This window comes from Manis javanica, chromosome 7 (genome assembly GCF_040802235.1).
Source record: "Manis javanica isolate MJ-LG chromosome 7, MJ_LKY, whole genome shotgun sequence".
Lineage (NCBI taxonomy): Eukaryota > Metazoa > Chordata > Mammalia > Pholidota > Manidae > Manis > Manis javanica.
The window spans coordinates 86,929,388-86,946,266 of NC_133162.1; the positions used below are offsets into that span (position 1 = coordinate 86,929,388).

General features: G+C 35.3%; 1 protein-coding gene and 1 non-coding gene across 8 annotated transcripts in view; both read left to right on the plus strand.

Moving 5' to 3' along the window:
• ARID4B (AT-rich interaction domain 4B) overlaps window positions 1-16,879 on the plus strand; it is a 170,585-nt gene that overhangs the window by 147,863 nt on the left and 5,843 nt on the right. For 4 of the 7 annotated variants that reach the window (XM_073241270.1, XM_073241269.1, XM_073241268.1 and 1 more), the window contains 3 exons: window positions 9,915-11,129; window positions 13,986-14,099; window positions 16,326-16,541. In XM_073241270.1, coding sequence (XP_073097371.1) covers window positions 9,915-11,129; window positions 13,986-14,099; window positions 16,326-16,541 — 1,545 coding nt within the window. Of the gene's footprint in view, window positions 1-9,914; window positions 11,130-11,525; window positions 11,640-13,985; window positions 14,100-14,779; window positions 14,935-16,325; window positions 16,542-16,879 lie in introns of those variants that run through there. The other 3 variants (XR_012133315.1, XM_073241274.1, XM_073241272.1) reach the window with 3 other exon arrangements.
• On the plus strand, window positions 3,308-3,414 carry LOC118972227 (U6 spliceosomal RNA). Its single transcript, XR_005061061.1, has one exon. It is a non-coding gene; the product is annotated as a U6 spliceosomal RNA (small nuclear RNA).

Sequence of the window (16,879 nt, forward strand, 5' to 3'; positions counted from 1 at the left end):
AAAATTCAGCACCCATTCATTGTAAAAACTCTCAACAAAATGGCTACAGAGGACAAGTACCTCAACGTAATTAAGGCCATATATGACAAACCCACAGCCAACATCATACTTAACAGTGAGAAGCTGAAAGCTTTTCCTTTAAGATTGGGAATAAGACAAGGATGCCCACTCTTCCCACTTTTATTCAACATAGTTCTGGATGTCCTAGCCATGGCAGTCAGACAACACAAAGAAATAAAAGGCATCCAGATTGGTAAGGAAGAAGTCAGACTGTCCCTGTTTGCAGATGACATGATATTGTACATAAAATACCCTAAAGAATCCACTCCAAAACTACTATATCTAATATCTGAATTCAGCAATGTTGCGGGATACAAAATTAATACACAGAAATCTGTTGCATTCCTATACACTAATGATGAACTAGCAGAAAGAGAAATCAGGAAAGCACTTTCATTCACAATAGCATCAAAATGAATAAAATACCTGTGAAGAAACCTAACCAAGGAAGCGAAAGACCTATACTCTGAAAAGTACAAGACACTCATGAGAGAAATTAAAGAGGATAGTAATAAATGGAAACACATCCTGTGCTCATGGATAGAAAGAATTAATATTGTCAAAATGGCCATCCTGCCTAAAGCAATCTGCATATTCAGTGCAATCCCTATCAAAATACCAACAGCATTCTTCAATGAACTAGAGCAAATACTTCTAAAATTCATATGGAACAGCAAAAGACCCCAAAAGCCAAATCAGTCCTGAGAAGGAAGAATAAAGTGGGGTGGTGGTGGCGATTTATGCTCCCTGACTTCAAGCTCTACTACAAAGCCACAGTAATCAAGACAATTTGGTACTGGCACAAGAACAGACCCATAGACCAGTGGAACAGACTAGAGATCCCAGATACAAACCCAAGAATATATGGCCAATTAATATATAATAAAGGAGCCATAGATATACAATGGGGAAATGACATCCTCTTCAACAGCTGGTGTTGACAAAACTAGACAGCTACGTGTAAGAGAATAAAACTGGATTATTGTCAAACCCCATACACAAAAGTAAGCTTGAAATGGATCAAATACCTCAATGTAAGTCATGAAACCATAAAACTCTTAAAAAAAACATAGGGAAATATATCTTGGACATAAACATGAGCAACTTCTTCATAAACGTATCTCCCTGGACAAGGGAAACAAAAGCAAAAAAAAAAAGTGGGACTGTATCAAACTAAAAACCTTCTGTACAACAAAGGACACCATCAGTAGAACAAAAAGACATCCTACTGTATGGGAAAATATATTCATAAGTGACATCTGATAAAGGGTTAACATCCAAATTATATAAAGAGCTCACACACCTCAACAAACAAAAACAAATAAGCCAATTAAAAAATAGGCAGAGGAGGTGAATAAGTTCTTCTCCAAAGAAGAACTTCAGATGGCCAACAAGCACATGAAAAGATGCTCCCCATCACTAATCATCAGATAAATGCAAATTAAAATCACAATGAAATATCACCTCACACCCGTTAGGATGGCCAACATCAAAAAGATAGAGAATAACAAATGTTGTCAAGGATGTGGAGAAAGGAGAACCCTCTTACACTGCTAGTGGGAATGTAAATTAGCTCAACCATTGTGGAAAGCAGTATGGAGGTTCCTCAAAAAACTCAAAATAGAAATACCATTTGACCCAGGAATTCCACTCCTAGGAATTTACCCTAAGAATGCAGCAGCCATTTTGAAAAAGACATATGCACCCCTATGTTTATCACAGCACTATTTACAACAGCCAAGAAATGGAAGCCCCCTAAGTAGATGGATGGATAAAGATGTAGTACATATACACAGTGGACTATTATTCAGCCATAAGAAGAAAATAAATCCTACCATTTGCAACAACATGGGTGGAGCTAGAGGGTATTATGCTCAGTGAAATAAGCCAGGCAGGAAAAGACAAGTATCAAATGATTTCACTCATCTGTGGAAAATAAGAACAAAGCAAAAACTGAAGGAACAAAACAGCAGCCTCACAGAACCCAAGAATGGACTAACAGCTTCCAAAGGGAAAGGGATTGGGGAGGATCGTGGAAAGGGAGGGATAAAGAGGCAATATGGGCTTAGTGATTAGCACATATAATGTAGCAGGGGGGACACAGGGGAAGCAGTGTAACACAGATAAGAGAAGTAGTGATTCTATAGCATCTTACTACACTGATGTACAGTGACTGTAATGGGGTATGTGGTTGTGAGTTGATAATAGCGGGAGTCTAGTAACCATATGTTGTTCATGTAATTGTATATTAGTGGTAGGAAAGTAAAGAGAAAGGAAAATAAATAAGGAGACAGAAGCATTGAACAATACGTCAGACCAGGTGGACTTAACATACCTACAGAACATTCTACCCAAAGCATCAGAACATATTTTTCTCAAATGCACATGGATTGTTCTCCAGGATAGATCACACATTAGGACAGAAAAAGAGCCTCAAACAATAAAAAAAGATGGAAATTGTAGCAAACATCTCTTCAGACCAGAATTGTGTGAGACTTGAAATCAAATTACATCAGGAAACTGCTTCCCCCAGGAAAACTCAAGAAAGTGGAAGCTAAACCACATACTTCCAAATAATGGATCAAAGAGGAAATCAAACAATACATGGAAGCAAATGAAAATGGAAACACAATGTTTCAAAATATGTGGGGTGCAGCAAAAGTGGCTGTGTGAGAGAAGTACATAGTAATACAGTCCTACCTCCAGAAACAAGAACACTTCCTCCTCACAACTAAAGGAATTAGATAAACAAAACCCAGTGTTAGTAGAAGGGACATAATAAGTAGAGCAGAAATAAATAAAATTGAGAATAAGAAAACAATAGAAAATATCAGTGAAACTAAGAGCTGGTTTTTCCTGAAGATAAAGAAAATAGACAAACCTCTTAGCCAGATTTATCAAGAAAAAAAGAGGTTGGAAACATAATCAGATATGAACAAGAAGTTAACCTGACAGCAGTGAAATTGAAAGAATCATTAGACAATTCTATGAAAAATTATATGCCAATAAATTGGACAACCTAGAAGGAATGGACAAATTCCTAGCAACATGCAATCTTTCAAGACTTCCCCAGGAATAAACAGAATCTGAACAGACTGACTATCAGTAATGAAATGGAATTAGTAATAAAAAAACTCTCAAGAAAAAAATCCAGGACCAGATGGCTTCACAGCTGAATTCTACCAAACATTTAAAGAAGTGCTAATACTCATGCTTGTTAAAGTATTCCAAAAAATATGAGAGGAGGGTGCTCGCTTCAGCAGCACATATACTAAAATTGGAACAATAAAGAGAAGATTTGTATGGCCCCTGTGGTAGAATGATATATAAATTCATGAAGCATTCCATATTCTTTAAAAAAGTTTTGAGAGGAGGGATTTCTTCCAGATTCATTCTTTAATACCAAAAAGAGGCAAAGACAATACAAAAAAGATAACTACAGAACAATATGCCTGGTGAACATAGATGTAGAAATTCTCAACAAAATATGAACAAAATGAATTAAAAAATACATCAAAAGGATCATCCATCATGATCAATTGGAATTCATTTCAGTCATGCAGAGTGGTGCAGTATTCATAAAGCAATCAACCTGATACACCATGTTAACAAAAGGATGTATAAAAACCATACGATCATGTCAGTAGATGCTGAAAAAGCATTTGACAAGAAATTCAGCATCATTCATGATAGAAACTCTAAATAGAATGGTTGTAAAAGACCCATACCTCAACATAATAACTGCTGTATATGAAAAGTCCGCAGCTAACATCATACTCAATGGCAAAAAGCTGAAAGCTTTTCTTGCAATATCAGGAACGGGACAATGATGCCATCTGTTAACTACTGTTATTCAGCATAGTACTACAGGTCCTAGCAATGGTAGTCAGATAAGAAAAAGAGGTAAAAGGCATACAAATTGGTAAGGAAGAAGTAAAACTGTCCCTATTTGCAGGTGACATAATACTGTATATGGAAAACTCTAAAGACCCCACCAAAAAATCTGTTAGAATAACTGGATTCAGCAAAGTTGCAGTATGCAAAATCAACATACAGAAGTCTTTTGCATTCCTATATACTAACAACAAACTGGCAGAAAGAAAAATCCAGAAAAAATTCCATTTACTGTTGTTGAAAAGCAATAAAATGCCTAGGAATAAATCAAACCAAGGAGATAAAAGACCTCTACTCTAAAACCTATACATGCTGATGAAAGAAATTGAAGACACAAATAAATGGAGAGCTTTCCCATGCTTATGGATAGAAGAATGAATATTGTCAAAATCACCATCCTCTCCAAAGAAGTTTGTAGATTCAGTGCAATCCCTATCAAAATATCAGCAGCATTTTTCAATGAACTAGGGCAAATAATCCTAAAATTCATATGGAACCACATAAGACCCCAAATATCCAAAGCAAAGTTGAGAAAGAACAACAAAGCTGGGGGTTTCATGCTCTCTGACTTCAAGCTCTACTACAAGCTATATTTATCAAAACAGTATGATATTGGCACAAGAACAGACCTATAGATCAATGGAACAGAATAAAGAGCCAAGAAATAAATGGTCTATTTATATGCATACATGGTCAATTAATATATCACAAAGGAGCTATGAATATACAATGGGAAAAAAACAGTCTCTTAAGTAAATGGTGTTGGGAGAACTGCTCAGCTACAGGCAAAATGTCTTCAATATAAGCATGAGTCATTTTTCCCTGAGTACATCTCCATGGCCAAAGGAAACAATATAAAAAGTGAACAAGTGGGACTACATCAAACCAAAAAGCTTATGTGCAGCAAAGGACACCATCAACAAAACAAAAAGTTAATTTACAGTATGGGAGAGCATACTTGTAAATGCTATATCTGATAAGGGATTAACATCCAAAATTATATATAAAGAATTCATGCCTTAACACCCAAAAAACAAATAACCCCATTAGAATATGGATAGAAGACCTGGATAGATATTTTTCCAAAGAAGTCCAGGTGGCCAACAGGCACATGAAAAGACTCACCACATCACTAATCATTAGGGAAGTGCAAATCAAAACCACAATGAGGTATCACCTCACAGCAGTCAGAATGGTCACTATCCAAAAGACAAGAAATAACAAGTGTTGGCGAGGATGTGGAGAAAAGGGAACCCTCCTACACTGTTGGTGGGAATGTCAGTGGGTGCAGCCACTGTTGAAAGCAGTATGGAGGTTCCTCAAAAAAATAAAAATAGAAATACCATTCAACCCAGTGACTCCACTTCTGGGAATTTACCTACAGAAAAAAAAATCCCTGATTAGAAAAGATGTATGTACCCCTATGTTTATTGCCATGTTATTTACAATAGCCAAGATATGGAAGCAACCAAAGTGTCATCACTAGATGAATGGATAAAGAAGATGTGGTTCGCAGATACAATGGAATATTGTTTGGCCCTAAAAAAGAAAAAATCCTATTTGCATCAGCCTCAAGGGTTTTATGTAAGTGACATAAGCCAGGCAGAGAAAGGCAAATACTATATGATTTCACTTGCATGTGGAATCTAAAAACAATACTGAACAATATGAAAAATACAGCAGTAGACTCATAGACACTGAGAAGTAGCTGGTGGTTGCCATGGGGCTGGGGTTGGGATGGATAGGTGAAATAGACAAAGAGGATAAAGAGGCCCAAAATCTCTATAAGGATATAAATTAGTCACGAGGATACAAGTACAGCATAGAAAATATAGTCAGTAGTTCTATAATATCTTTCTGTATTGACAGATAGTAACTAAACTAGTTTGGGTGAGGATTTAATAATGTATCTAACTGTCCAAATCACTATGTTGTATACTTGATACCAATATAATAATGTATATCAACTATATTTCAATTAAAATAATAAAAATAAATACTTCAAAAACTGTTACAAATCTCCAAATAATTTCCCAGTATGTTTATTGAAGAAAATCCACATGTAAGAGGGTGTACAGAGTTCAAACCCATTTTGTCCAAAGGTCAGCTGTATGTGTGTGTGTGTATAGATGTGTTTGTGTCTGTATACATACTATATTTCTAGAGAAGATAATAGTTTTGAAAAACTGAGTAGCAAGCATAAGCCTAACTGTGTAAGAAAAGGCAATATTTTTACTTAGATGGAAGCTCCCTGAGGATGTTATCTGAATAATTTCTAGATGATATTCTGATTCATATTCAGTTCCTCTGAGAGTTTTCAAAAGCCTCTCTGAAGGAATTCAGTGTGGTAAGGTCATAAGAAATTCTGGGAAACATCAGGGCTCACCACAATGTGAATATCTTACATAGTCATAGGGGATGACCAACAGGAATGTGCCTACGTGTGGAGGGAAGCTACTGTGTATTTCTGATTCTAGTCTTAACAAGTAAACTTCTAGATATCAGGTGTGGTCAGTGCAAAATGTTTCTGCTGTATAAAATGGTGTCATTTACTGATCCTGGGTAATGCCACACAAGACATGGAGGAAAGAGCTGTAATTTCATCAACACATGGTTAAAGCAGGTTAAATACAGATTAAGAATCTAGTTGAGTACAAGGACTGTACAGGCACAGGAGGCATCTTGGTTATGATGCCCTTGGTATTACTTTCTTTGGAAATAACACTGAGCTTCTATGGAGTAATTTCCTTCTACATCTGTTGCACGGCTCTCTTCCTTGGGAGAGCCCATTCTAGGAATCTCTCTTCAAAGTAGTCCTTGGATTCCTTTGATTTTGCTATTTCATGTCTTTTTTTTCCCCCTTGGTGTGCTGTCATTGTGGTGGAGCACATGTTCTAGTAACTTGTTAATAAGAACAAATGAATAAGAGGGAGGGTAAATTTTTGGAAACTGTGCACATTTAAAAATACCTTTATCATGTCTTAGCTGGGTTGGAAGTTTTCATTCATCATTTTACTGAAATCGTTCAATGTCTTTTTCTTTCAGTGTTGATTCTTTTAAGTCCAGTGTTCTTCCAGTTCCTGATTCTTTGTATCTGACTTGTTTTACTACATTTCCATCTCACTTGAAACTTGAACCTTTTTTTCTAATATCCTAATAGTTCACAGCTATATAATGCCTTGTATGGATGTGTTTTCATACACTGTGTTATGTACTTGCTAGGTTCTTTCACTCTAGAAACTCTTGTCTTTCTCTTAAGGTACTTTTCTTGGATTATTTTGTTGATTATTTTCTTTTCTGCATTTTATTGTTCTCTCTTTTTTTTGACCTGATATTATATTGGTATTGTGCCTTCCACATATATATATTCTAAGATGCTTATCTTTCAGAGGGATGGGTTATTATTCATTCCTCTTTTTCCTCTAATTTCTTAGAAATTTCCTTAACTTCATGTTCTAATCCTTTTATGAATTACTTAATTTACTGCTGTAATGCTTATTGACAGCTGTAATGTTTTTAATTTTCAAGAACTCTTTTATTTTCTGCATGCTTTCATGCAATTCCGTTATTGTTACCTTTCTGATTTTGATCTTTCAAAGGATATTGTAAAAAGAATTTTGTTCATTTGCATGGTTAGTTACATTCAGTTTGCTTTTTGTTTTATTGTTTTGATCTGTTCCCTGTGAAGTATTTTTTCTTTGGCCATCTTCTCATGATTTGGAATCTTGAGTGTATGATTGGGACTTGTCAACTTTGAGCTTCAGTGTAGGATAATCTGGGTAAGAAATTACTTGTGAAAGTTCAACATCAGATCTTGAGGTCTTCTTCTTAATCTAGTTGCATTCCAGAGAAGAGTCTTCCAGTCTCTTGACTGGAAAACAAGAGAATGGCTTCTGGTGATCTGGGATCCACTTGAGGGAGGGGGCTAGGAGGAGTGTTTTTTTAGCATTTTTATTAACGTTTACTGATGCCCCCCATTCTAGCATCACACCTGTACTATGCCTTCAACATTTCTTGACATCGTCTAGGCCAGAAATCCTGTCTTATAATTTTCAGAGAATAAACTTCCAGAAGGGCAGTCAACTAGCAATCTGCAGTGAGGGTTAGAACCTGGAAATCTAGCTGTATTTCAAGTAATGTTCACCTAGTGCTCCTTATGTTAGGCTCCCTCCTCCACTTTTGCATTTTCACAGTATTTCATGCAGCTTGAGAGACTGGTTAACATGGGTTGGTTGTTAGCTCCCCCCACTGATGGCTTGAGGGAAGGTTTGGTTTTCTTGAGTCTGTTTCATTCATCTATCTGCTTATTCTGTTGCTGTTCTCTCATGTTTTCCCCCATTTTTGTGGGTGTATGTTATTTCAGAAATTGTGTTAATCTACCATATATACAGTGTTTGTGTGTATATATATATGTGTGTGTGTGTGTGTGTAATTATTAATTTACTATTAACATACCAACATATAATATTCATATATTGTATATATATTCATAAACAACTAAAATATACATATACACATACACATATATAATATTTTTATAAATATGATCATTAACACATTGCAAACCACTTTTTTTTTTGGCCCAGTGCAGTATAGCTTACAAGTCTCTCCATGTCAGCACATCTATACTACTGAATAGATGTGTCATAACTTATTTAATTAGCTCATGATTAAAATATATTTAGGTTATTTCCAGTACTTTTCCTAATGGAGACAAATCAACAGTAAGCATCATAATGGCATGTTTTTGATATTTCAGAAATTCTCTTTATGTTTTCTCTTTTTCTCGGTGATTTTTATTTTAAATTTGGCCATAGATCAAATTTAAGACATTTCAGGTATTTCCATTTAAAAAATGAATGTTGCTATGATTGCATATGTGTACATGTATGTACATATAAAGAAAAATTGAGTCTACCTGTGAGTGTGGAGCACTAATTTGGATTTCTGTACCTCATGTTTAATGTATTATTTACAGTAGTCAAGATATCAAACTAAGTGTCCATTGATAGATGAATGGATAAAGATGTGGTACACATACACAATGGACTATTAGTCAGCCACAAAGAAGAATGAAATCTTGGTACTTGTGACAACATGGATGAACCTAGAGGGTACTATGCTAAGTGAAATAAGTCAGATAGAGAAAGACACAAATACCATATCATTTCACTTATATGTGAATCTAAAAAAACAAAACAACAGAAGCAGACTTTTACATACAGAAAACAAACTGGTGGTTGCCATAGGGTGGGGTGGGAATGGGTAAAACAGGGGGTAAAGAGGAACAAACCTCAAGCTATAAAATAATTTCATGGAGATGAAATGTACAGTGTAAGAAATATAGTTAGTAATATTATAATATTTATGTACTGTATGGTGACAGGTAACTACACTTAATCATAGTGAGCATTTCGTGATGTATGTAACTGTTAAAGCACTGTGTTGTACACCTGAAACCAATGTTGTATATCAGCTATACTTCAATAAAAGAAAAAACATTGTGGAAACCTATTGTTCACAAATCTCTCAATAATCATTACTACATTGAAAATAAAGGCTATAGTTGTATAAGAATATAGGCTTTGGAGTTAGAACACCTGGGACAACTACATCCGTACTCCACTATATTCTACTCATAAATTTGAAGAAGTTCCTTTCTTTTTTATAATCATCTCTGTTGAGGTATAATTAATAGAATAAATTTTACAGCTTTTATGCTTAGAATTTGATGTGCCTTGGCAAAAGTATACAGTAGTTCAAACCATAGCCAATGATATAGGACATTTCCATCATTGGGTGTTTTAAATCTAAAGCTCAGTTACCTCATCTGTAAGATGGAGGTAAACCTAGCAACTGGATGTGTATGGACATAGGAGCTAATATGTAAAGTGCCTGATGCAGACAAGGCATTGCTGGTGTTCGTGTCATACTCACTGCTTTTTCTTCATTTTTTTTAGCCTCTGAAAGTTCTGCTGAAGACAGTGAGCAGGAGGATGAGACAGGTGCTCATGATATAGATAAAAATGGCAATGAAGAATCCAAAATGGATCACTTGACCCACATCAGAAATGATCTTATTTCAAAAGAGGAACAGAACACTTCATCTTTGCTGGAAGAGAACAAAGTCCATGCAGATTTGGTAATACCCAAACAAGGTTCAAAATCTCCAGAAAGATTAAGAAAAGATATAGAGGGATTATCTGAAGATACTGATTATGAAGAAGAAGATGAAATCACAAAAAAGAGAAAAGATGTTAAAAAGGATGCCACAGACAAACCTTCAAAGCCACAGGTGAAACGTGGTAAAAGAAGGTATTGCAGCACAGAGGAATGTTTAAAAACTGGATCACCTGGCAAAAAGGACGAGAAGGCCAAGAATAAAGAGTCACTGTGTATAGAAAACAGTAGCAACAGCTCTTCAGATGAAGATGAAGAAGAAAAATCAAAAGCAAAGATGACACCAACTAAGAAATACAACGGTTTGGAGGAAAAAAGAAAATGTCTACGGACAACTGGTTTTTATTCGGGATTTTCAGAAGTGGCAGAAAAAAGGATAAAACTTTTAAATAACTCTGATGAAAGACTTCAGAACAGCAGAGCTAAAGATCGAAAAGATGTCTGGTCAAGTATTCAGGGACAGTGGCCTAAGAAAACACTGAAGGAGCTATTTTCAGATTCTGACACTGAGGCTGCAGCTTCCCCGCCCCATCCTGCACCAGAGGAGGGGCCAGCCGAGGGGTCTCTGCAGATGGTGGCTGAGGAGGAGAGCTGCTCACCTAGTGCTGAGCTTGAGACACTGTTGCCGGCTGGTGCTGATACTAAGCCTGCAGAGGAAAAACCGGTGGAGGCCAGTGAGAAAAAAGCAGAATTCCCTAGTAGTGGCAGTAATTCAGTGCTAAATACCCCTCCTACTACACCTGAATCACCTTCCTCAGTCACTGTAACAGAAGCCAGTCGGCAGCAGTCTTCTGTAACAGTATCAGAACCACTGGCTCCAAATCAAGAAGAAGTTCGAAGTATCAGGAGTGAAACTGATAGCACAATTGAGGTAGACAGTGTTGCAGGAGAACTCCAAGATCTCCAGTCTGAAGGGAACAGCTCCCCAGCAGGCTTTGATGCAAGTGTGAGCTCCAGCAGTAGTAATCAGCCAGAACCAGAACCCCCGGAAAAAGGTGAGGAGCAAAAAGTACATGTTGCCCTACTTTAGGATTTCCCCTCTTACGGTTTCAGTGGTTTCACAGTATCTTGTTATAACATGAGGTGTTTAAGTAAAATACTTCTATGAACATGGTAAAAATGGAAATTTGAAAGGTACTTTGAGTAATGAATAGTGAATGCATTTAAATGCTTGAGAAGGATTTAATGTCCTCTGCTTGAATCATCCATGGTACTTCATTGTGGACCAGAACACATGCTAGAAATAGCACCCAGACCCAAATTCAGACCTGTTTGAAAATTCTTTTTACACCAATTGACTGTATGGCATGAGCAGCTTAAATACATTTCTGTAACATTGTTTTTGAAGTTGTAATGTGCAGTTTCTCACAAACATTTTGATTTATTGACAGACCCCTCCACCCTTAACCAAATACTGTATGTAGGGGTTTGGAGCAACCAACTGTCCAGGCACTGCTTTCCTCAGACAACCGTGTCAAACTGATTTTCAAGCCTGACTAACTTGTGTGAGTTTGTAAAGGAATTTGATGCTTTTTTAGATGCATAGCTTCCAAATTGAAGGACCAATGTGTATGTTAATAACCTACAGTAATACTTTTTTGATTTTCCGTGAAGTTGTTAAAAGTGGAAATTCAAATTAGTACTTTCCAAAAGTATTAGTGCCTTTTGATTTTGCTGTAGCTATACTTCTGTCATCAGTTTTCTTAAAAACCACTTCATTCAGGTGTTACTAAATCAGTATACTCTAGGCCTATACTCAGCTTTGAAACACACTTTTCCATTGTAATGATAGAGCACTAGGGTATGTATTCCATGTAAAATACCGGTTTTTATTATGCTAGCTTTAGGGTTTAGCTAAGCTTGAAGATAACATTAGTGGAGTCCAAGTTTTCTTACAAAAAAACTTTTTTCATTTTTTCCCCAGCTTTATTGGTTATAATTGATATAACATTGTCACACAAATCTTAACTTTTTAAAAATACATACTAGTATAGTAATTGTAACTAAATCAGAATGTGCTTTATTTTTTCACACTGATGCAAACAAAAATATACTGTCATATTTATGTGCCATACTATCTCATGGAAATGAAGTATAGGCATAGAGCAATCTTCTAAATTAAAGCTTTATCATAAGTGATTAGAGAGGCTTTCAATAATATGATAAAGTTTCAATTATAATTCTTAAGAGGTTGTATCCTCACCATGTTCCTCATATCTTAACGAAAGGTTAAATTTTTTTTCTTAAAAAAGATGTAAGATAGCTTCCCTTCTGAGATTGTCAGCATTGCCCTTTTAAATCTTAATCTTAACTAGGTTAAAAAAAAGTATGCAACTTGAGAGCTATGGCCAACTTTAGGGTAACATACCATTTGTCTCATCAAATCAAGGCATATAGTATTTTTTAGAATTCATCTCTCTAGAAATAAATTCTTAAGCACCTATTTCATGTGACCTCATCTTTGAAAATTTATGTACTGATATTGGAAAATGCACATTATATTAAAAGTAAAAATATAAGTTTTACAATTTAGATTAGATTGTATTAAAATTTAGGATATTCCTCCAGTTTAGCCTACATTAAGCTTTTTTATTTCTTGTAGCTGAAAGCTTCAGAATTAAACTCTGCTGGAGAGAAACCCGGTGATTATTTTTAAGATTCTGTGCTTCAGTGTAGTCAATATATCTAACTCATGTTCCTTATTTTTCACTTAAATTGTTATATTAAGATAACATTAGGATATGTTATCAATAAGATGTAATCTGTTTAAAAGAAAACCATCTAGGATGTTGCCAGCAAAACAGTTACAGCCTGTTTAATTTTTGACCAAGGAAGCCATGTCTCATATGCTCAGGATTGACTGTATCTTTGGTAGCAGGACTAAGAAACATTTTTTTGTAGCAAATATGGCATAATTTTATCATAATATAAATTTATATCATGTCTGTATTATAGTGTCTGACATTGGAACTGAATAGAGTTGGGACTTCGTAAATTTCCAGAAACAGAGTTTAACTGTATAGTCTTGGAGACAACACATATAATGGAAAGATAAAGAAACAGCAGATTAGGACCAAATTAGTAGTCTGGAAAAATGTATAGAAACTACAGTTTAGACAGTGATTAAGCTGTGAAGCCCTGGGTATCAAGGAAGGTTTAGTGAAGGTGTAGGATTTGGGCCAGTCCTTGAAGAAAAGGGGGATGTCTATAATGTTTTGAAATAACTTCCTGCGGAGAAGATGAAGTGTTTTCTTAGTAGCTCTATACTACGTATAGTAGTTCTTAGCAGTTTATACTATACTGGATTTGTAAATGGTATATGTGTTAACCAGTGCCCTGGGAGGTGTTATTGTTCAAATAAACAAACTGGTAAAATAACTAAGTATGAATTACTCCTAAAATATATCTCAGCAATATCATTGTAACATTGAAAAATTATATTAAAATCATTATAAGATATATCATTACTATTTTCACCTGTAATTTTAATATTTTGCTTTTATTGAATTTTAATAAATTAATGATTTTTATTTTCAGCATATACCTGTTTTTGAATTACTAGACTCATATAAACTCCCAGTATTGAGAACTTTTTCAGTTTATATCTGATTTTTCTGAAAAGGGTATGCATGTTACGCTTTTTTAAAACTTTTTTATTATGTGTAATAATTCAGTTCATTAATGATAATTTGTTTTAAAATTTGCAGTGATTTCTTTAATAATTTATAAACCTCATAAAGAACATGTGTTGTTCCACGATTGTTCTGTGCTTCTAAAATGTGGAATTAATTTATATTTAGGGAAAACTTGATTCTATTTTATGTTACCTAGTAATTTCTTTCCCATAATAGCCTGTACAGGTCAGAAAAGAGTGAAAGAAGCTCAGGGAGGAGGAAGTTCATCAAAAAAGCAGAAACGAAGCCATAAAGCAACAGTGGTAAACAACAAGAAGAAAGGAAAGGGCAGTAAGTGTGAAACTTCTAATTTTTTAAATATAAAAATAATGGCGGATATATTTTTTTCCCCATTAATGAAGGGATATTAAGCATATGGCATAGTTATGTATTTTGATTTTTGTTTCTACCTTCAAAAGAGTCACACAGAAGACTTCTGATCCTAGGTAAATTCTAGGATTAAGCAATTCGGTATTCAGCAGTGGTATTGATTGCTGATGAATGATCAGGTAATCCTTTTAAAACAATAGCCAGTATAATGTCAGTAATAACATCTTTATGTCAATTTTGTGTCCCACAGTTTTTTCCATGTGAACTTATTAAAATTCAATATGTATCATATACTATGAAATGCTTCAATTGTCTATTATCTTTATTACAGTGAAATTGTAATTTTTCAAGGCAAAACAAAGTCTGACTAAAAGAGGACAATCAAGATAGCTTTAGAGCTATTAATTCCAGCAACTCCAGTCTACTACCTTTATCTTGGTACCCCAAACTATGTGCCCTTGGGGAGCAGCTATAGACAATACTTTGGTTAAGTATGCTTCAAACAAAGATAACTTTAGCAAAAACTCTGTACATCTACCTACAGGAATATATATACTGTATTTCTCCTGAGAGCTGCACATTTTATCTCTCTTTTGTAGACAAAGTGAGAAGCAGAAAATATGTAAAGAATTTTTTTTCAGGTTCCCCACACTGACCTCCTGCTGCTCTTCCAGGAGACTCCTGCCACCTCCACTGCCTGACCTTTGCTATCGGCCGGCTTGCCTGCACTTCAGTGCAGAAAGGGTTATGTGGCCAGCTCCCCGAGGTTCTGCTGAGCCCATATGACTTCCAGGCGGTGAATATGGCATCCCTTGGGGCCCCGGGCGGCTGTGCTCAGCATGGCCATGAAAGCCAGGCTCAGGCAGACCACTGCATCAGAGTGGGGCCAAGCCTTGGGTGGCTTAGCTAGGAGTTGCCAGGGACTCGAGAGCTGCAGCTGGGGGGACTGGGAGGTGATTCACTTCAGGTGTGTGTGAGGAATGGTGGAGTGAGTTTATTCCCAAAGCTCCACAGTGGGAAAAGCTGCGATGTGCCTTTTCTTATCTGGGATGCTTTTCAGGCTTTTTAAGAGCCTTGCTATACTTTTTTTTTTTCCTTTTTGGTAGCTGCTGTTAAATGAAAACTCAATAAATACATGCCATATTGATCATCAATTGTTGAATAACTGACAGGATGTTAAAGTGTTTTTTATTACATGATATTTTTGTCTTCAAGACTTTACCATTTAAATGCTATCCTAAGAGGGCTCATCTTCAATAAGTCAGTTGATGTATTCATGTAATTTAGAGTTGTAGTGGTTGATTGTTCTCCTATTTTAATTATGCCTTGGCAAATCAGAATGAAGAAACCATTCCCTGAGAATAAATTAATAAAGTGAATTAACTCTCATGGAATCTAAAATAGTACTTTGTATCCAGAAAGAGCTAATTCATGGAACTTTAAATCCCATCACCTATTCCACATGATAAACTGTCAGGGTTAAACATTGCTATTAGAGTACTGAGGCTTTAAATTGGCAAAGGCAGATGTAACATAATTATTACATAGACTTCTGAAATCTTTATAAATTATTGCATAAACTTACCAGAGTAAAACTGATGGTTTATTTTAGTCCATAAGCTATAATGTGGGAACTACTTAAGAAATTCAATGTATATAATCAAAGTTTAGAGTTCATTCCCAAATAATTCTTTATTGAATTTTATGATTAGTAGTATTGTTTATTTGTGGCCAAAGGAGTAGGGAAAGTGTTACATGTATGCAAATCTGTACACAGTCTAAAATGCTAAAATTAAGTTTCTATAATGATTCATTTAAAAAGATGGTATATTTTATTATATATACATATAAACATAATAGAATAAAAAGCCATTCAAATAATTACTATATATTTAACAGTCTACCAGGCATAGTGGAAGATTAGTTCAAATGTTTTTAAAAAAAATGTTACTGGCAATCCAGGTAAGAATTTTTTGGTTTTGTTTTTGTTTTCCATAACTCGTAACTAAGATGCTGCTGCATTTTGTATGTGATGATTTTCCAGCTTTCTAGGCAGGGTCTATAAAGCAAGTTGTTTGCTATAGTAGTAAATTCAAATGGTTAATTTTAAATTGTCCACTAAAATCTGTGACAAATTCCTTTTTACTTTTCTATTTATTAATGCTCTTCTTTTTATTTTTCTTTCAGCAAACAGCAGTGATAGTGAAGAACTTTCTGCTGGTGAAAGTGTAACTAAGACACAGCCAGTCAAGTCAGTTTCCACTGGAATGAAGTCTCATAGTACCAAATCTCCTGCAAGGGTGCAGTCTCCAGGAAAATGTGGAAAGAATGGTGATAAGGATCCTGATCTCAAGGAACCCAGTAATCGATTACCCAAAGTTTACAAATGGAGTTTCCAGATGTGTAAGTTACACATATTAAATCGACAGTTAAGTGTTAGACGCTTCAGTCTAGTAACTCTTGATGCTAGTAACTTGGAAAAAGAGGCTAGAGCCAAATTTATGACCTTTAATAACCAATTGCAATGTAGAGACCTTATCTGGATCTTGATTTAAATAAACAGATTGCTAAAAGGAAAACATTAAGGCAATTCATGCAGATATCAACATTGATTAGATAATTTCTGATATGATGTTGGAAAATTGCTTTAAAATAATCTGGCATTGGGGTTCGGAGTGGATGAGGGCATAGATGTGCCATGAAGCACTAATTACGGAAGCTAGGTTATGGGTATAAAGGGT